At 34.8% G+C, this 20,910-nt stretch overlaps 3 protein-coding genes across 3 annotated transcripts; all 3 read left to right on the top strand.

Moving 5' to 3' along the window:
- The first annotated feature begins 2,777 nt into the window (after nt 1-2,777).
- Nucleotides 2,778-4,875, top strand: LOC142638387 (uncharacterized protein At2g39795, mitochondrial-like). Its single transcript, XM_075812426.1, has 3 exons — nt 2,778-3,123; nt 4,049-4,386; nt 4,487-4,875. The coding sequence occupies exons 1-3, from the start codon at nt 2,848-2,850 to the stop codon at nt 4,644-4,646; spliced, it is 774 nt and encodes a 257-aa protein (XP_075668541.1). The 5' UTR covers nt 2,778-2,847; the 3' UTR covers nt 4,647-4,875.
- Nucleotides 4,876-12,273: 7,398 nt separating this feature from the next.
- Nucleotides 12,274-14,672, top strand: LOC142641679 (uncharacterized protein At2g39795, mitochondrial-like). The gene is made up of 3 exons (XM_075816154.1): nt 12,274-12,807; nt 13,803-14,200; nt 14,298-14,672. Exons 1-3 carry the CDS (start codon nt 12,562-12,564, stop codon nt 14,455-14,457), a joined length of 804 nt encoding a protein of 267 aa, XP_075672269.1. The 5' UTR covers nt 12,274-12,561; the 3' UTR covers nt 14,458-14,672.
- A 2,928-nt stretch (nt 14,673-17,600) lies between these two features.
- LOC142641678 (putative receptor-like protein kinase At5g24010) lies at nt 17,601-20,377 on the top strand. Its single transcript, XM_075816153.1, has one exon. It carries the CDS (start codon nt 17,743-17,745, stop codon nt 20,215-20,217), a length of 2,475 nt encoding a protein of 824 aa, XP_075672268.1. The 5' UTR covers nt 17,601-17,742; the 3' UTR covers nt 20,218-20,377.
- Nucleotides 20,378-20,910: the final 533 nt, after the last annotated feature.

Raw genomic sequence — 20,910 nt, 5'->3', positions numbered from 1 at the left:
ATTGCATCAGTTTGCCCAATGCCTATGGAGGAGGATCCAAGTACCGTTGTGTTGGATGATGATGAGTGATGTGCTGCTCTTTGCTTGGAGTTAGTTAGTAGTTAGTATTATGTAAGTATACTTGCTATTATCATTCGTTTGTGTTAATAATAAATATTCTATTGTTCATAAACGTTTTATTGTTATTAACACGTGTTTATTTTGTTTTGTTTTTGTAGGAGTTATAGAATGATGCATAGTGCACAGACTTACTGGACAAAGGACTTACGAGAATTAGCATTCTTTTGCCTATATGCTAATTATATCTGTACATGTTATTGGTAGTGGACTTTTCACTAATGGTAGTTATTTAGGTATTCATGGGTGGGATTATTATTGGGGATACAAGCAATTAGCATTCTTTTTCCTAAATGTTAATTTAATTTGTATATCTTTCTTTTGGCATTTGTAGACAGTGACAAATGGTTCTGTAATACGTTATTAAGTGGATACATTAACACTTATTGTTATTGACACTGACACACACAGTGACACTAATGATATTATATACTACATGATAGTATTTTGGGAGTTGAACTTTTATTGAGGCCATTTCAAAATATTTTCGCATGGTGAATGAAATGAAAAAATTTGGATCATTATGTGAACAGATTTTTTGCACAGGTTTTGGAATATGCTTTTGTGTGTTGGCCAGATGTAGAAAAATATTATTTGGCATTTTTACTTTTTTTTTTAAATTTGACTTTTCTTTTGCTTCTGTTTTATGTGTGACTAGGTTGGCACAGGTTTCTTGAACAGGTTGATATATTGATATTGGGCTTGAAAGCCCAATTTTTTTATTATTAAAAATAACTTTTTTTTTTTTTAATATTTCAAACTGACCAAACCGACTAAACCGCATCACTATAGTTCGAAAAACGGACCCTAGGCAGTGTGTATCGATTCCAATTATGAAAAAACTGATCTCTATCGATTCGGTAATAAATTTGGAAAAAAACCGCCCCTACCGAACCGCGCACACCCCTAATTCCAAATGGCGATCTAAGGTGGGTGTGGTTGTTTGTGTGGTAGCGGATTGACTTGGGTTCAAATTTCTGGGAATGCAAAACTATTCCAGATGGCGGTCTATCATATATGTTGATTTTTGGCTATGCTGATCTTTGTTGCAAATCGTGTTTTGTATATGTAAATGTGTATGTAACCAAGTGGGTTTAGAGAAATTTTTTGATTTGGATTTGATTGGAGTTGGGTTTAGATGGAATGGACTTTGATGGTGTTGTCCAAATTTTTATTCTTTCATTTGCTTGGCAACCAAACAATGGCTGAAAAAGAATTGAAAATTTTTTTGTTTTTTAATCTTTTTTTTAAAAAATATGTAAATTTGAGAAATGATTTTTCTTGGGTTTGAGGATGGGGGCTTTGAAATTTATGATTTTTTTTAATGGTGTTTTTTTGCTGAATTTACTAGGTTTATGAATTTGATTTGCTGGAGGTTTCGTTGTTGATTGAAAGATGAGAAGATTTGGGTTTGAGTTGTGATTTTGTATATCTAGGTTTTGTGGTTTGAGAAAATTTGAGAAGATCTGCTGCTTGGTTTGTGTTTTTGTTTTTGTTGGAAATCGATTTGTGTTTGCGTTTTTGTATTTGGTTGATAAGAAAGAGCAAGAAAATCTAGGCATGTGTTCTTATGTTTAAAATCTGGGTTTGTGTTCTTTGGTGTTCTTGTTGGAGATGAACATAGATCTAAATTGATATATTTTTGGATTTTTTTTTTTTCAATTTGTTAAAATTGATAAATTAAAAAAAAAAATTGGTTGTTGATGTGGCATTTTTAATATTATTTTAATGGCCATGTAGGCATTCTGAGTGCCAACAATGCACTCCATTAGCCACGTTGGATATTTACGTTAGGAAACTGATGGTAGGAACTGAAATGGATGGCGTTTTTCGAAATAGGGATTAAAAGCAGTAAAATAAAAATGTAGGGACCAAAATAAAAATAGAGTCAAAATGTAAGGACTAAAAGTGCACTTACGCCTTTATATATTAAATGTATTTTGTCCCTAATGTCTTAAATAAGTGCGCAATTTTCTCAGCGCAAAAAATAATAATAATAAAATAAATAAGTGTGCACTTTGGAAACCAATTAAAAACTAACATTTTGCTTAAATTATTCATTGCTTGTGGGTCCTATATTACTTTTTGTCTCAAACTTTATTTTAAATATTCGAACTTTCGGTTTTTTTTATATAAAACAACCTAACTTTTAACTTTTTGTTTCACGTTATGAAAATAAAAATAAACTATTAGAAATAAGCAATTCTCAAAATGGATACTAAAGTTTAGCAAACTAATGCTATTAATCTATCTAATTACATTATGTTTTCTTGTATATATGGCTAACAAAGCAATGAGATGACTTTGTTTAGTTTTTTTTTTTTGAGGAAAAACTTTGTTTAGTAACTTGGCAGTTGAATTTTTATTAAATAATTACAACATGAAAAAAAAAAAAGAGCCAAATAAATTTTAATTTTTGTTTTAAATTTTAAATTTTCTTACTGGCCCTTGAGTTTCAAAATATTCAGTTTTATGAAGAGCCAAATAAAAAACTGAATCAAATAAAAATGACCAAAATAAAGTATTTAAAAGGTAAAAGGTCAATATCAAGAAAATTCAAATAGGAAGGGTCAAAATAAAAAATTTTGAAACTTAAAGGCCAAAATAAAAATAGCTCCAAACCAAACTTTAAAAAATTACTAAAAGTTAAAACCCTCCGAGAGTCCAAAATCATTGTACCCTTGTCCCTAAAACCCTAAACCCCTTCTCTCTGCAACTCAAGTTAGAGAAATGGCTTTCACTTCCATTCTTCGCAAGTCGGGTTCTTCTTTGTCCCCACTCGCAACTCGACTCGTTCGTGGCCAGAGAAATTACCATCGTGCCCTCTTCACGGCCAAAACCCACTCCAATCTCTCTCACAGCCACAGGATCTCATTTCTGAGCCCTCTTTTGGTTCCCAACCTTCACTACTCTTCTGCTTCGAAGAAGCCCAGCTCTGATGAGACCCTTTTACGAGTGATACTGTCAGAGATCCAGTGCTTGCAGGAGACTGATGATCATGATCGGGTAGGTATTTGTGTTATTTTATTCTATTTTTTATAAATTTTTTTGGGGTTTATGGGCTGTTTGGTTGCTGAGAAAGTGTGGGAAAATGAAAAGACAATGGAACTTATAGGGCTATTTTTTTAGTGTTTTGGGAGAAGATGAAAAACCCACCTCAATGTCATCGAAGGGTTGTGTTTGGGCACGAAAAAATCAATAATAATTTGATATCTAGGATTTTAATTTCTTGAATGTTTACTATCTTTCTAGGCAATAGAAGGCACATGCTGATGCTGCTCGGTTTGCTTGTGGACTAAAGGTTGTCTTTTTACTATTAAAAGCAAAAAAGTGAGGCAAACTTAGTTGCTCCGAGAGGAATGTAGTGGAAGGAAATGAAGCTTTAAATGTTATGACCTTATATGTTTTGAATTGCAGAAACTTGGTAAAAAAAAATGTAGTTAGGCGGGGATGAGTGGTTGCTTCTGTTTTCAGGCCCTGGGACCTGAATTGTGAATAATTTTAGTAAGAATGGGAATTTCATTTTCTTTATTGTCACAAAAAAAGAAAGGCAAGAAATGAAAGAGAAAAATAGAGGTTTGTGCTTAAAGTTTTGATTAAAGCAATTCTTAGTATGCAAGCAGCTAGAGAAGGTTTTTAAAATTTGTAGTTATTCTTTTTATTCTGATAGACAAACAGAATTAAGACTTGTGATAGTTATTGTTGCCTCATACTTGGGTTGTAATTCGGCTGTAATTCTTGGTTTTTAATAAAAAAAAGAGCCAGATGATCCAGAGTTTTCAGATGGATTTTGGAGATCATACTCTGAATAGTGTTGGTTGTGGTTTACTTAGAGAAACATTTATTGGTTTGTTAATGTTCGACGGATATCCTTGTGTACATTTATTAATTGCCTTACTGATAGTGGTGATCACATCTTTTTATTTGATAGGTTGAACAGATTCCAAGTGATTTTCCTTTCGAAATTGTGGATAATCCAGGACTTCAAACTCTAACACTGAAAAGAACTTATCAAGGTGAAGAGATAGAAGTTGAAGTTCACATGCCCGATCTAGTTACTGGTGAAAATGATGATGATCCTGATGGGGATAATAGTGAAAAGGCTAGTCTATCTAGCTTGCCACTGGTTGTTAGTGTCTCTAAGAAGGATGGACCTAGTCTAGAGTTTAGTTGCATTTCTTACCCTGATGAAATTGAGATTGACAGCTTGGCAGCTAAACATCCAGAAATTTCTGATGAGGAGATTGCCTATAAGGGCCCTAGCTTCGTGTAAGAATTTATTGTTCTTACTTTTATATCATCAATTCAATGTCATGGTAAATGTATTTATATATATAATTTATGAGTGTCTTCACGTTTTCTTTTCCAGTGATTTGGATGAGGACCTGCAGAAGGCTTTCAAGAGGTATTTAAATATAAGAGGAATCAAGCCCAGCACAATTAATTTCTTGCATGAGTACATGATCAACAAGAACAGTAAAGAAGAATTGATTTGGATGAAGAAACTTAAGAAGTTTGTTGAAGCCTGAACTTTTGCCCAATACAGCAACTTTGGTAGAAGAGAACTCAAGGACCAAGTTTTGATATTGTATTTTCTTCTGCAGAGATATACATTGCTGCAATTTATTTACAGAGCCTTTTATGCAAGGCCTATGATAGTTACACTTGGTCATTAACAGTTGTGTTAGGTGAGGTTTTTTATTGAGAAGTTGGTTAAGTTGCTTTTGATATAGAATGAATGTGTTGTTTCAATTAGAATTTAGAACCAACTATGATTGAATGGATCTGTTTATAACTCCTGAAGTGTTTCATTAGGAAGTCTAGTACCTAATATAAAGTGTGCAAATTGTAACAGGTGTAAAATAATTAAATTAGATTATCATAATCCAGACCATTAACCATATTTTCCATTCTACATGTACGAGGTGCTATTCTAATATAGAAATGATCATATTTTCTAACATGAAATTTTGAAATGATAGAATGTACCATACCGTTCTTCCTTAAGTTCAACTTCTTTTTGCTTTTTTTGACAAATGAAATGTATTTGCACTCATTAAAAACCAAATCTCATTATAAACAATAACTGCAAAATCTTCTTACATATGATAAAGATAAACTGTAGAGTATGCCATGGGCAGTGAGGCATCAATTGAGGGGGACATGTACGGCTTTGGAGCATTTCTACTAGAATTGTTCCTAGGAAAGAGACCAACCAATGAAATACTTAAAGATGATCTCTATCTCTACAATTTTGTTAATATAGTATTGCTGGGATGGACTTGTTCAAGTTGTGGACCAAACCCTTCTCATTAAATAAGTTGAAGAAATGCCATTGCCAGCAGCAACAGTGGCAGCTAGAGAAGATAATAATGAGAATGAAATTGAAGCAGATGAAGAAACTCAGGGTATTGTGTACATTTGTCAATTGGAAGCCAATGTGTATAAGTGCATAGTCTCGGTCCTTGGGGTTGGACTTGCATGTAGTGTGGAGTAACCAAAAGAAAGAATGCTTTTCTTGGTTCTAGGATCTGAAGACTTGGAAGAATCCAAGTTGAGGTACTTCTACCTTTCAAATTTGAATTCACTCCAGTAAAATTGCACATGACAATTATCTCATAAAATGGTTGAAGATGTCCCAAGTGAAATATACTGGCCATGAAGGGGGTTGAAGATGTCCCAAGTGAAATAAAATGGTTTTTTTCTACTTCTTCTTTTCTTTTCTTTTCTTTATTTTTTATTTTTTTTAACGCTAGTGTGGAGTCGAATCAATTTTTAACCTTTTTACTTCTTCTTTTTGCCAGATGATCTTGATTGTACAACTAAATTTGCAGTATAAAAATGTTGGAGTAACAACTTTGGCCACTATACATTGTTCATCCATAAAATTTACACATTAAACAATTTTTGTCCGCAATGTCTTAAATAAGTGTGCATTTGATGATGGATTAAAAACTAATTTTTTGCTTAAATTACTCACTATTTCCTAAATTACCTTTAGCCTCAAACTCTAAGCTTCATTTCACATAATCTAACTTTTAATTTAAAAAATAAGCTAATTTTTAGCTTTGTCTCACATTATATAAATAAGCTACTAGAAATAAGTAATTTTCAAATAGACATTAAGGTTTAACAAGTGAATGCAATTGATCTCTCTAAGCAGGTTAATTTTTCTTATATATGTGGCTAAGGAAACAATGAAGTGACTTTGTTTAGTGATGTGAACATTGTGGAGTTGAATTTTTATTAAATATAAAGCACCCAAAAAAAAATTTATAAAACTTTTTGTTTTTAGTTTTCAATTTTCTTACTGGCCCTTTAGTTTTGAAATTTTCATTTTTATGAAAGGTAAATAAAGAACTGAATCAAAAAAATAAAAATTTTAAAACGTAAAAAGTTAATATAATTTCAAAATAAAAATTTAAAACTTAAAATCTAAAATAAAAAATAAATCCAAAACCCTAAACCCTAAACCCTTACAAGGCAAATTTTTTTAAATAACTATAAAATCTAAACTATATTATTAGTTAGCCAAGGTTTGAAACAAATTTGGTATATAACAAATCGAGTCCTTTGGACTTGATTTTGGAATGCTAAATCGAGTACACCGAACTCAATTTCAACCTCATTCGTAGCTGATGTGGACACCTGGTCCACTTCAGCATAGAAATCGAGTCCTGTGGACTCGAGTTCTGTGAAATAAAAAACGAGTCCTACGGACTCGATTTCGTACCACCTAAATTGAGAAATCAAAACGCTGAAGAAGAAAATGCTGAAGAACCAAAGATGAAAATCCAGGTAAAAACTCAGAGATCAAAACGCCAAAGAAGAAATCCAGAGATCAAAACACTGAAGCAAAACCCAAAGATCAAAACGCCAAAGCAAAACGCAGAGATCAACAACCAGAGATCAACAACTAGAGATAAACAACGAAGAAGAAAGAAGCAACAATGCAAATCGGATCGGGCGTCGAATCAGTTGATGGAAATCGGATTGGGCGTGTGGTTTCTCGCCACCGCCGCTCCAATGGAGGAGAAGAACACGTACCCAGCAACCCCAGGCGCTGATTCTGACCAAACCCAAGCGGCGAAAACTTCAGGCGATGGAAATCGGATCGTGGTTTCTCGCTGCCGCTCCAGTGGAGGAGAAGAACGCATTGATTTGTTTGATTTGTTTTGGGTTTTGTATTTGGTTTTGTTCATGGGTTTTGGGTTTGGGATTTTCAGAAATGGATTTGGATTTTGAGAAATGGGTTTGGGATTTTGAGAAAAATGGGTTTGGAATTTTTGGAGGCTTGGCAGAAGGGAAGAAGATGTGAACAAGACCTAAAATGGAGAAAGAAGTGAAGAAGAGAACAGGACCTGAAATGGAGAAAAAAAGAAAAGAAAAAAGAACGAAGGGAGAAGATGATGAACAAAATGAAATCGAGTCCTGAGGACTCGATTTCTATTTGACAAAACTCGAGTCCAATGGACTCGAGTTCTATGTCTACGTGGACCACCTTTCCACATCAGTTACGAACGATGTTAAAATTGACTTCAAAACAATCGATTTAGTATTCGAAAATCGAGTCCAAAAGACTCGATTTGTTACATACCAAATTAGTTTCAAACCTTGGCTAACTAATAATATAGTTTGGTTTTTATAGTTATTTAAAAAAATTTGCCCCGTTAGAGGCCAAAACCCATCTCTCTGCAACTCAAACCCAAGTCAGAGAAATGGCTTTCACTTCCATTCTTCGCAAGTCCGGTTCTTCTTTGGCTCCACTCGCAACTCGACTCGTTCGTGGCCAGAGAAATTACCATCGTGCCCTCTTCACTGCCAAAACCCAGTCCAATCTCTCTCACAGTCACAGGCTCTCATTTCTGAGCCCCTTGGTTCCCAACCTTCACTACTCTTCTGCTTCGAAGAAGCCCAGCTCTGATGAGACCCTTTTACGAGTGATTTAGTCGGAGATCCAATGCTTGCAGGAGATTGATGATCATGATCGGGTAGTTTTTTATTTATTTAATAAATATTTTTGTGGTTTAGGGGCTGTTTGGTTGCTGAGAATGTGTGGGAAAATGAAAAGAAAATGGAACTTACAGGCTATTTTTTATAGTTTTTTGGGAGAAGATGAAAAACCCACCTCAATGTCGTCGAATGGTTGTGTTTGGGCACGGAAAAAATAAATAATTTGATATCTAGGATTTTAATTTCTTGAATGTTTACCATCTTTCTAGGCAATAAAAGGCACATGCTGATGCTGCTCGGTTTGCTTGTGGGGTAAAGGTTGTCTTTTTAATATATAAAAATAAATAATAAATAAAAAGTCAGGTGAATTTAGTTGCTCCAAGAGGAATGTAATGGAAGGAAATGAAGCTTTAAATGTTATGACTTTATATGTTCTGAATTGCAGAAACTTGGTAAAAAAAAAAAATGTAGTTAGGCGGGGTTGAGCGGTCACAAAAAACAAAAACAAAAAAGGCAAGAAATGAAAGAAGGATAGAGGTTTGTGCTTTAAGTTTTGATAAAATGCAATTCTTAGTATGCAAGCAGCAATTGGAGGTTTTTTAATAGTCGTAGTTATTCTTTTGATTCTTCTGTCTTTTTAAATAGATAAACAGAATTAAGACTTGTGATAGTAATGAACTTATGATGATAGTTATTGTTGCCTCATACTTGGGTTTTTTATTCAGCTGCACTTCTTGGTTTTAATAAAAAAGAGCCCGATGATCCAGAGTTTTCAGATGGATTTTGGAGATAATACTCTGAATAGTGTTGGTTTTGCATTACTCAGAGAAACATTTTTTGGTTTGTTAATGTTCAATGAAAATCCCTGTATACATTTGTCGATCAATCGTGGAAACTTCCTTTGATGTGGATGTCTTTTAACTATTAATACTGGTAAAGTAGTGCTTTAGGATCTTACCATGTCTTTTTCTTTTTTCTTCTTTTGAAAGTTTTGATGAGTATGCTTATACACTTTTTTATTGCCTTACTGATAGTGGTGATTGCATCTTTCTATTTAATAGGTTGAACAGATTCCAAGTGATTTTCCTTTCAAAATTGTGGATAATCCAGGACTTCAAACTCTAACACTGAAAAGAACTTATCAAGGTGAAGAGATAGAAGTTGAAGTTCACATGCCCGATCTAGTTACTAGTGAAAATGATGATGATCCTGATGGGGATGATAGTGAAAAGGCTAGTCTATCTAGCTTGCCACTGGTTGTTTGTGTCTCTAAGAAGAATAGACGTAGTTTAGAGTTTAGTTGCATTTCTTACCCTGATGAAATTGAGATTGACAGCTTGGCAGTTAAATGTACAGGAATTTCTGAGGATGAGATTACCTATAAGGGCCCTAGCCTCAAGTAAGAATTTATTGTTCATACTTGTATATCATCTACTCAATATCATGGTATATGTATTTTTTTTTTTTTTTATAAATATCTATAATTTATGAGTGCCTTCACATTTTCTTTTCCAGTGATCTGCCTCACCTGCAGAAGCCTTTCGAGAGGTACTTAAAACTAAGAGGAATCAAGCCCAGCACAATTAAGTTCTTGCATGAGTACATGATCAACAAGAACAGTAAAGAAGAATTGATTTGGATGAAGGAACTTAAGAAGTTCATTGAAGCCTGAACTTTTGCCCAATACAGCTATTTTGGTAGTAGAGAAGTCAGGGACCAAGTTTTGATGTTGTATATTTTCTTCAGCATAGAAATATACTGTTGCTGCAATTTATTTACAGAGCCTTTTATGTAAGGCCTATGATAGTTACCCTTGGTCTTTAGCAACTAGTCGTGTTGGGTGAGGTCTTTTATTGAGAAGTTGGTTAGGTTGCTTTTGATATAGAATGAAAGTGTTGTTTCAATTAGAATTTAGAACCAACTATGATCGAATGGATCTGTTTATAAATCCAAAGTGTTCCATAACCTTTTTTTATAGTTCTGATGAAGATCCATATCAATCTCAAATAATTTGGTGAAAAAGGTCATATGAGCTTATAGTAGCTTAAAGCAGAGCCGTGATGTTGCTTAATTTTTGTAGGGGTGGCAATTTTTCTTTAAACCTAGTAATCCATCCACTATCTGCCTAATTTGGTTAAGCCTTAATTCAGCCTAATTAAACATTTGGGTTAAATGGGTAAAGATCCATCGGGTAATTCAATTAAATGGGTTTTGACGGGTAAACTTACTAGATACCAAGTGATAACCATTTAAAAATTTTAATACTTTAAAAAAAATATAAAAATACCCCAAGCCTAACTTAGCTTCTCTACACAACCGCTAGACCCAATCTCCCTCACCTTTCTTCCTATTGACTTTCTTGCCTTTTCCTTCGCATTTTCCTTCGCATTTTCTTAACTACCAAACGTATTCTCTACCCCTCTCTATCTATTGCTCATTTTTCCCAAGAACTTTCAAAATCTCCAAGCCCTTGGAGTTCATTGTCTATATTTCTTGAAAAAATTTCATTTTCCTTTCAATTCGATTGGGAAAAAAGAAAAATATTTTAATGTTGTAGTTCATGAAATCTACGAATCTTAGGAAAATTTTGGTGTTAAAAGTTTTCTTGGGAACAAACGGTGTTTGGAGTTGTGCACTATACAATCGTAGTTCGTTATTTTGTTTGATTTGGTACTAATATGATGTTGTTATGCATATAGGTGTTTTGCTTTTAATTGAATTCCTGGTGATTTTGTGAATCTAACTCAAATTTGATCTAAATTTATTTTGCGTATTTGAGTAAATCAGAATTGTATGTAAGATCATAGTCAAAAGTGAATATTCATCTTGTTTGATTCTCAATTTTCTAAGAAACCAGCGGTGGGTAAATCAATTTCTCAGATACCAAACACTGGTTGGGCTATCTTAGAAACCAAAAGAGGTATTTTGGTAATTTTGTATGCTTTGGGGGTATTTTGGTACTTTTGGAGCTCAAGAGGATATTTGGGTCATTTTAGATTAAATGGGTGGGTCATTTAGGGTGCGTTTGTTTGGAGGTGAAACAGGGTGGATGGAAAACTTTGAAAAGAAAACTTTTTTAGAGTGTGTTTGGTTGGGTGGGAATGATGGAAAATAAATAGTGAGGCCCAAGTATTTTCTCCCTTAGCCCACCAAAATGTTTTCTCTCCAAAATTGAGAGAAAACTGAGTGAGGATAAATTTTATTTTGATTGACAAAAATGTCCAACACATATACACACACTTCTTCAAGTTACCTTTATTTTTTTTCTTCTTCTCAGTAACGTTGCTTTGGCTTATGTCTTTTTTTTTTTTTTTCTAGGCAGCTACGTTGCCTTCCTTCTTCTTTTTTTCTTTTTTTTTTTTTCAAGCCTAGGCGTGCGTGCCTACTTTCTTTTTTTTTTCTTCTACGGGGCAGTTGCCTTTTCTTTTTTTTCTTTTTTTCCTATTCTTTTTTTCTTCTTTTGATTTTCTAGGCTTGGGCGTGATAGTTTTTTTTTTTTTTTAACTAGTTGTAATTTTTTTTTGACATGATTTTTATATTTTTAATATATTTGGGTGATTTTTTTTTTGTGTGTGTGGTTATTTGTCGCTTTTTTGTTTAAATTGGGTATCATTCTTTAATAAAGGTATATGAGTAAATTTATTCAAACTTATTTTTTTCATTCTTCCACTTTTTCATCCCCAACCAAACAAATAGAAGAGAAAATAAAATCTTCTCACTTTTCTATCCTCTCACTTTTCCATCCTCCCACCATTTTCTATCATTTCACTTTTTCATTCGTTCAACCAAACGGACCTTAGAGTTGAGTGGGTAATGAATATTTAATTTATATTTAAATAGATAATAAGTGGGTAAATGAGTAATTATATACCCATCCTATTTATGACTCAACCCACCCCATCCATTTGCCACAAAATATAGTAAGACGACACCCTTGTCCCCCTCAACAAAAAAAAAAAAAGAATGACACCCTTGTAACTCAATTAATTGGCAAATATTGGTATTTTTAAAAGAGAAAAACACGTGGAGTTCAAATTGACATGATAAATGCTTTTTGTCTTTAATTTTTCAAACAAATATTTTTAATCCTTAAAGTTTAACAAAAAAAGGCTATTAGTCTCTCTAATTCTGTTAATTTTTCTTGTGTACGTGGCTAATGAATGAAGCAATGAGGTGATCTAATTTAATGCCAAGCTGAATTTTTATTAAATAATAACATGCAGAGCTTAATAAATTTTCAAACAAAAAATTGAATCAAACCTAAAAATGAAAATTTTGAAAGTCAAAAAAGCAAAAATCAAAAATGAAATCAAAAGGCCAAAATAAAATTATTGAAACATAAAAACTAAAATAAAAACAATTCCAAAACTTTAAACGTGCTAATTAGTCAAAACCCTTAAAAACCCTTCGAGTCCGAGAGCCCAAAATCCTTGTACCCTTGTGACTCTAAAACCCTGAATGGCCTGAACCCCTTCTCTGCAAGTCGGAGAAATGGCTTTCACTTCCATTCTTCGTAAGTCGGCTTCTTCTTTGACCACACTTGCAAGTCAACTCGTTCGCGGCCAGAGAAATTACCACTGTGCCCTCTTCACAGCCATAACCCACTCCTCTTTGAGCCCTTCGGTTCCCAACCTTCACTACTCTTCTGTTTCGAATAAGCACAGCTCTGATGAGTCCCTTCTACCTTTGATTCAGTCTAAGATTCAATGCTTGAAGGAGACTGATGGTCATGACCGGGTAAGTCTTTTTTTTTGGGGGAGTTTTGGGCTGTTTGGTTTCTGAGAAAGTGTGGGAAAATGAAAAGAAAGTGGAACTTATATGGATTTTTTTTGTAGTTTTTTGGGGAGAAGATGAAAAACCCACCTCAATTTCATCGAATGGTTGTGTTTGGGTACGGAAAAATCAATAATTTGATATCTAGGATTTTATCTCCTTGAACGTTTGCTACATGCTGCTCTGTTTGCTTGTGTAGTAAAGGTTTTCTTTCTCAAAAAGAATAAAATTCAGGCGAATTTTGTTGCTCCAAGAGGAATGTAATGGAGGGAAATGAAGCTTCAAAAGTTATGACTTTAGATGTTCTGAATTGCATAAACTTAGTCAAAAAAATGTAGTTAAGTGGGGTTGAGACTTTGCTTCTGTTTTCGGGTCCTGAATTGCCAATAACTTCAGTAAGAATGAGAATTTCATTCTCTGTATTGTCACTGAAAAATGAAAATAAAAAGGTAAGAAAAGAAAGGAGGATAGAGTTTTGATTAATGCAAATCTTAGAATGCGAGCTGCTAGAGGAGGTTTTTTAAAAGTTGAAGTTACTCTTTTTATTCTTGTGACTTTTCAAATAGACAAACAGAATTAAGACTCGTGATAGTTACGGTGATAGCTAGTAACGCCTCTTATATGGGTTGTTATTCAGCTGTACTCATTGGCTTTGTTAAAAGAGCCAGATGATCCAGAGTTTTCAGAGGTAGATTTTGGAGATAATACTCTGAATAGTTTTGATTTTGCAGAACTCATAGAAGCATTTACTGGTTTGTTAATGTTCACTGAACGTTTTTGTATACATTTATCAAATTGCTTGTGAAAACTTCCTATGATGTGGATATCTTTTAAACTATTGATACTCAAGTAAAGTAGTGCTTTAGGATCTTACCATATCATTTTCTTTTTTCTTCTTTTGCTTTTACAATCATTTATTACCTTACTGATGGCAGCGATTGCTTCTTTTTATTTGATAGGTTGAACAGATTACAAGTGATTTTCCTTTTGAAATCATGGATAATCCAGGGCTTCAAACTCTAACACTGAAAAGAAAATACCAAGGTGAAGAGATAGAAGTTGAAGTTCACATGCCTGATATATTTACTGGTGAAAATAATGATCATCATGATGGGAATGATAACAGTGAAAAGCCCAGTCTATCTATCTTGCCACTAGTTGTTAGTGTCTCTAAGCAGATAAAACCTAGTCGAGAAGACCGTTTACTTTTTTACCCATGTAGGCTTGAGGTTAGTGACAGACATAGTCTAGAGTTCAGTTGCATTTCTTACCCTGATGAAATTGAGATTGACAGCTTGGTATTTAAACTTCCTGAAATTTCTGATGATGAGAATACCTATGAGGGCCCTAGCTTCGTGTAAGCATATATTCTTCTTACTTGTATATCATCAATTCATTATCATGGTTTATATATTTTTATGATCAATGAGTGTCTTCCTGTTTTCTTTTTCCAGTGATTTGGATAAGGACCTGCAGAAGGCTTTCAAAAGGTATTTGAGAATAAGAGGAATCAAGCCCAGCACATTTAATTTCTTGCACGAGTACATGATCAATAAGCACAGTAAAGAAGATTTGATTTGGATGAAGAAACTTAAGAAGTTCTTTGAAGCCTGAACTTTTGCCTAATACAGCAACTTTGGTAGAAGAGAACTCGAAGACGAAGTTTGGATTATTTGTTTTCTTATGCATAGAGGTATATTGTTGCTGCAATTTATTTACAGATCCTATCATGTAAAAGAGAATGATAGTTACACACTTGGTCATTAACAAATAGTTGTGGCATGAAAAACTAATCTATTTTAACATTATGGCAGGCTTGTATTTGAAAAGTTGGTTAAGTTGCTTTGATATAAAAATGAAGGTGTTGTTTCAATTAAATTTAGAATTAAATAAGATTGAATGGATCTGTTTATAACTCCTGAAGTGTTCTGTAAACTCTTTCAATGTTCTGATGAAGATCCATATCAATATCAAATTATTTGGGGAAAAAGGTCATATGCTGCTTATAGTAGCTTAAAGCAAAGCTGTGATGTTGTTGTATCATGCTCACATGAATGCATGATTTTTCTGGAGGGAATGTTTAGGCCATTTATGGCCTGTCAGGTTGCAGCTTAGTGGTTAGAGGCTTGGGATAAGCTGTATTCCTAGACATCTTGGATTTGACCCCCAGTAGTTCTCTGGATTGCATGATGTTAGCACTTGTAATGGTGACTGATTCCATGACAAATTTGATCGTATTTTGGGTCTCAACTTTAATTGTTATTATGTAATTTTGTGGGCTTTTTATTTTATTGAGCTTGTGAGTTCAAGTGGTCATAGTGCAAAAAGGGTAGTTGGCTGAGTATTTTTGCTCCTATGATCACAAGGCAAGAAGTCGAAAGAAGATATGGAATTGAAGTTTGAAAATTTGTTGGACTAGTGAGTTCGCGGCTTATTCATTCAAAGTTTGTATTGTATGAAAATCAGAGAACTGAATAGAATCTCATAATTGAATTCTCTACCGCTTAAGCCTCTTAGCCTATATATTTAAGTCCCATTTCCCACGATTTTGACACCTTGAATTACCATAAGAAGATTTGGAGAGATCCCATAAACCCTAGAACAAAACTCAGATCTCTCTCTCTCTCTCTCTCTCAACTACCAAATTCAAGAGAGGAGATCAAATCCATCACTGCCTTTGAGTTGTTAGTGTTGCTTGGAGCTTGGGAAGCATTGCAACCACCACAAATCTACCAAAGTGACTTGGAGATTGCAATTGGAGCTCAATTGCAGATCCGAAGCTAGTGGGGAAAGGAAAGGACTCGTGGAGTCCATTGCTAGCAAGATGATGCCCAACACAGCAGTGCTTCCACATGAGTGCAAAACTCATTTTCTCCATCAAGGTGCTACTGCTAGTCTGCTAACTCCTCTTCCACATAAAACCATAAAACTTGTGAACATTCATCTTTTGAGATACCCTTCTATTAATTTCAGTGGTCCAGTACTATGACAATTTATAAAACGTTTACAGTGTCAATTAGAGTAGCTCTAAGCGCATGTTCCTCCTCTTTTTCCTACTTAATACTTGGTAGGCGCAATAAATCTTTTTTTTTTTTTATATAGCTAAAAAAAAAAAAGGAGGGCTTGCAAGTATGGTCACTCATTAAACCCCACATTGCATTATGGCATAAGACTACTTAAGCACTAATGGGATTTGCCACTTCTCGAAATCACAACTCTGAAACTCATAGGTTTAATGAGTCATAAGGGCTAAAATAGGCCACCCTCTCGAGTGGTAGTTATAAACTGGGAAGACTTTTACATAACAAGACATTAGATAACAAGATGCTTCCTAGCAAAGCTAAACTGTTGTTTCATTTTGAAGGGAACGTATGCATTACAAACGTCCGGGCGCATATATACAATGTAGGATCTAATATTTGTGAGTAAATTTACTTTATGGTGTGGTTCAGTGGCGCTGTGTGAAAGTGCTGATTTGACTGAACAGAGAAACGGTTTCTGCAGAATATTTTCGCAAATTTCTGGTCTCAAACAGCTATAAAACGATTTTTTTTTTTCTTTTTTGCTTAGATGAATCAAAGTAACTCTCTAAGATGTCATTCTCCTCTCTCTCCACTACCTCCCCCATTATACCTTTTCCTCTCCTTTCTTTCCGAACTGCCAAACATACCATAGAAGAAAGAGTTGTTGGGTGAAAAATCTTGAGTAGTTTGAGAAACTGTTGTATTAATGGCAGGTTTTTATTGAGAGGTTAGTTAAGTTGCTTTTAGTATAAAAATGAAAGCGTTTTGAGGGATGATGGTAAAGATACAATATAGCAAAAATGGTGCCCAACACAACATTGCCTCCACATGAAGCTGAAGGAAGAAATCATTTCATCAATCAAGGTGCTACTGTTTTTAACTCCTCTTTCCACGTAAAACTATCAATCCTGTCAGCATTCTTCTATTTATTTCAGTGGTCCACAACTCTGCCCATTTAACACGTAAAGATTTTTACCGAGTAGGTCCCGGTGCATGTTCATCCTCTTTTCCCACTTACTTTTTCTTTCTTTTGTTGAGAAAAGTTTCCCCTACTTACTTTGACTCTTTATCCAATAGAAACAAAAAGCAGACATTACGACATAACAAGATGTTTCCTAGCAATACTTGCATTCACACTAAATTCATATGCATGGTCAAAAAACTAGAAAAATTGATATTACCCTTTAAAACAATTCATATGCTTTTGACTCAAGATCACTTAATAATTATACATACAATATTACCCTTTCTAAATAAAATAAAATATAAAACTAGACAAATCAATATAAATACAAACCGAATGGCATGGAAATACAAAGCCAGTTCTCAAAATTCTAGAAATCAAGATTTTATTTCAGTTTGATTTCTGAACAAATAGGAGTGCTCTTATGATACTATTTTAATTAAAATCCATTTAAGATCATTTTAACTTATAAAATAAATTGAGTTATTTTTTTTCCCTGTTAGATTCCAGAGATCTCTTCCTCATGCATTTAAGGAACCTCTTTATTGATTTAAGAATTTGCGTCTAACTAGAACCAGATTTACTCCTTCCACACGTTCTGGTAGATGCAAATAATTGGGGAGACTTTTCTATCCTTGAAATGTCTTGGACTCTTATTCAACATGACGTCGACATATAAAGTAACAAAACGCATCCTTGGCATTACGTTACTGTAGTCATGTTTAGAAGGGAACGTGGACATTTCAAACGTCAAAGTCAACAATACACTTTCTCCTACACGTCTAATATCATGTGTGTGGTCAATACAAATTATTTCCATCCACCATTAGTTTACTCCATATATGCTGATAAGGTTCTCTTCCATTCTCCCACTGGAACTAACTAAAAAGCAGCAATTCCTACCAATTTTCCATGGAAAAGTTTCCCCTTTTCCCTCTCTTCGTTCTATATTTCCTTTATCTTCTACTTTTCTCATCAGCTTACACCCTTCAAAATAAGTACTTCATCAATTGTGGATCAAAGACCAACGTTACTGTCAATGGTAGGAACTTTGTCGGTGACTCGAATTCAAGCTCACTTTCATTCTCTGTTGGACCAAGCTCTACTGTAAGTGACACCAACTCATCAACAAATAACTCTCTTTATCAAACTGCAAGAATATTCACAAATTCATCTTTGTATGAGTTTGATATCATTGACAAGGGCACCTACTATGTACGTATCCATTTCTTTCCTTTCGTGTCTAGTAGGACTAATCTGGCTGATGCTCTATTTGATGTTTCGGCTTCTGATTTTTATCTGCTATCAAATTTTACTCTTCAAAACAATAGTAATTCACCAGTGATTGAGGAATTCTTACTTACTATCAATGGAAGCAAGTTCAGCATCCACTTCACTCCTCATAAGAACTCCTTTGCTTTCGTTAGCGCCATAGAAGTCTTTCTTACCCCACCGAAGTTCACCACTGATGGTTTCACTCATGTTACTCCTATTGGGCAAAATAGTGATTACTATGGTATACCGTCTCAGGTTTTTCAGACAATTCACAGGGTCAATGTTGGAGGTCCAAAGACTAATGACACACTGTGGAGGAATTGGATACCTGATGATGAGTATCTACTTTCTGCAGGATCTGCAAAAACATGTGCTACTTATAATGGTACGCTTATCTATGATGTTCTTGGAGGAACTAATTATAGTGCCCCGGATCTTGTCTACAGGACTTGCAAAGAATTGAACTTAACTGTCAACAAGGGATCAAATTCTTCTAACATAACTTGGCAATTTGGTGTGAGTAAGAGTTCCAGGCATATGGTTAGGCTGCACTTTTGTGATATCATTAACCAATATCCTGATCTTCTCAAGTTCAATCTCTATATTTATAGCAATTTCAGTCAGATGATATATCCTTCCGAAAAAAAAGATCAGGTGGCAGCTCCATTTTACTGGGACTTTGTGGTTGATTCAGATAATTCAGGATATATGAACATAAGTGTCGGGCCTAGGGAAGATTCTATAACTAAAACTGCATATCTGAATGGGGTGGAGATAATGGAATTTATTAAAGAATCAGACTTTGTCCATATTCCAGGCAATCAAAAGAAACTAATTTTTGTTGTGGTAGGTACAGTTTTTGGTATGACCTTCGTTTTCATTTTGGTAGTACTGTTCTTGTTAAAACGCATGAGAGCAAAGCATGATGATGGGGTGGGTTCAAAGCCAGAGGTTCATCTTGGAAAAGGATCGACGAATGCCTCCCTCGTTCGTAATTTAAATTTGAAGTTGAAGATGCCTCTTCTTGAAGTACAAGGTGCTACTCATAATTTTGATTCCAAACGGTTGGTAGGTGAGGGTGGGTTTGGGAAAGTTTATGAAGGAAGTCTTCAGAATGGCATGAAAGTGGCTGTGAAGCGAAGTGATTCAAAGCATGGCCAGGGCCTTCCAGAATTCAAAACAGAAATCTTGGTTTTATCCAGAATTCGCCATCGCCATCTTGTTTCCTTGATTGGATATTGTGATGAAGGGTCTGAGATGATACTGGTCTATGAATTTATGGAAAAGGGAAGTCTGAGAGAACATTTGTATGATTCCAATGGGAACTCTTCTCAGAGATCAGCTAAAAGGCCCACATTGACCTGGAAGCAAAGGCTTGAGATTTGTATTGGTGCAGCAAAAGGCCTTCATTACCTTCACACTTGCTTACTTGGGGGAATCATCCACCGTGATGTTAAGTCAACAAACATATTGTTGAATGAACATTATGTTGCAAAAGTTGCAGATTTTGGTCTTTCAAGATCTGGTCCTGATGATCCAGAACATTTCAGTGTTGGCATAAAAGGTAGCTTTGGTTATGTGGATCCTGAATATTTTAGGTCCTTTCAGTTCACAGACAAGTCTGATGTCTACTCCTTTGGTGTAGTACTTCTTGAAGTGCTTTGTGCCAGACCTGCTATTATTGACTCACCGAAGAGGGAGGAGGTGAACTTAGCTGAATGGGGGATGTTATGGCAAAAGGAAGGACAACTTGAAAAGATTATCGACCCGCCTTTGGTGGGAGACATTAACCCTAATTCATTGAGAAAATTTGGTGAAACAGCTGTGGGATGTTTGAAGGAAAATGGAGCTGAAAGGCCTACTATGCTTGATGTGCTGTGGGACTTGGAATATGCATTGCAGCTTCAAAAAACTGCAATGCAAGGAGTACCACATGGGGACAGCACAACAAATGCGATTTTGGGATTGCATTTGACTCAAAATTTGGGTTTGCTTCCTGATATCATCCTTGATGAGGGAGGTGTTGAATGTAATGAAGAGCCCTTAAGAGGGGATAATGGTTCGGATATAAGTGGAGTTTTCTCTCAAATAGAGATTGATGGTGCAAGATGATCGAAAGTTGCTTTGTGGTGAGGTCCAGAAAGTATCTCTTGTAACAGGTGTACCAAGTTAACCCATAACAATCAATGAATGAACGTCATGTAATTCAATTTTATACTCTATTATCAAAATTGGTCCCACTAATTTTTCACATATTATTCACTCATTGATTAGTTACATGAATGGCTTGATATTTTATTTTGATTTTCGTTCTTCCCTGTTAGCTTTAGATGTATCTTGATGTGCTGCTTTGTTTACTATCTGTGTTGGAGTGTGCAAGTATATATGCAAGTATGTGGCTGAGAAGCAAGACCGTTGAGAATAATTTTGCTTACTATATGTTTATTTCCTGAAAAATAGAACTAAGGGAAATGAGAGGAGAGTCGAGGAGAACCTTCACTATTGGAGATGCACTCACTTCCTCAAAGCCCTTTGGTTCTGATTTTCAGGCTGAGTTCTGATGAGAGCCTTCTACATGTGACTACGTGATTCTATATTTTGGGCGCTTTATGGGCTGTTTCATATGTGAGGAAGTGAAGAAGAAAAAAGATAATTTAAAAATAAATAAATAAAAGAGGATCTTTTTGCATTAGTGGTAAAAACAGCATTGCCAAACCAGTGCTTGAGAATTGAGATAGAGCCTAGGCATGCGCTGAGATTAATACGTTTGCTCCACTTATTCAAGAGCATTCCGTTGGATGTATG

The sequence above is a fragment of the Castanea sativa genome, chromosome 6, assembly GCF_040712315.1.
Source record: "Castanea sativa cultivar Marrone di Chiusa Pesio chromosome 6, ASM4071231v1".
Taxonomy (NCBI): Eukaryota; Viridiplantae; Streptophyta; class Magnoliopsida; order Fagales; family Fagaceae; genus Castanea; species Castanea sativa.
This window is presented reverse-complemented; position numbering and strand designations above follow the sequence as displayed.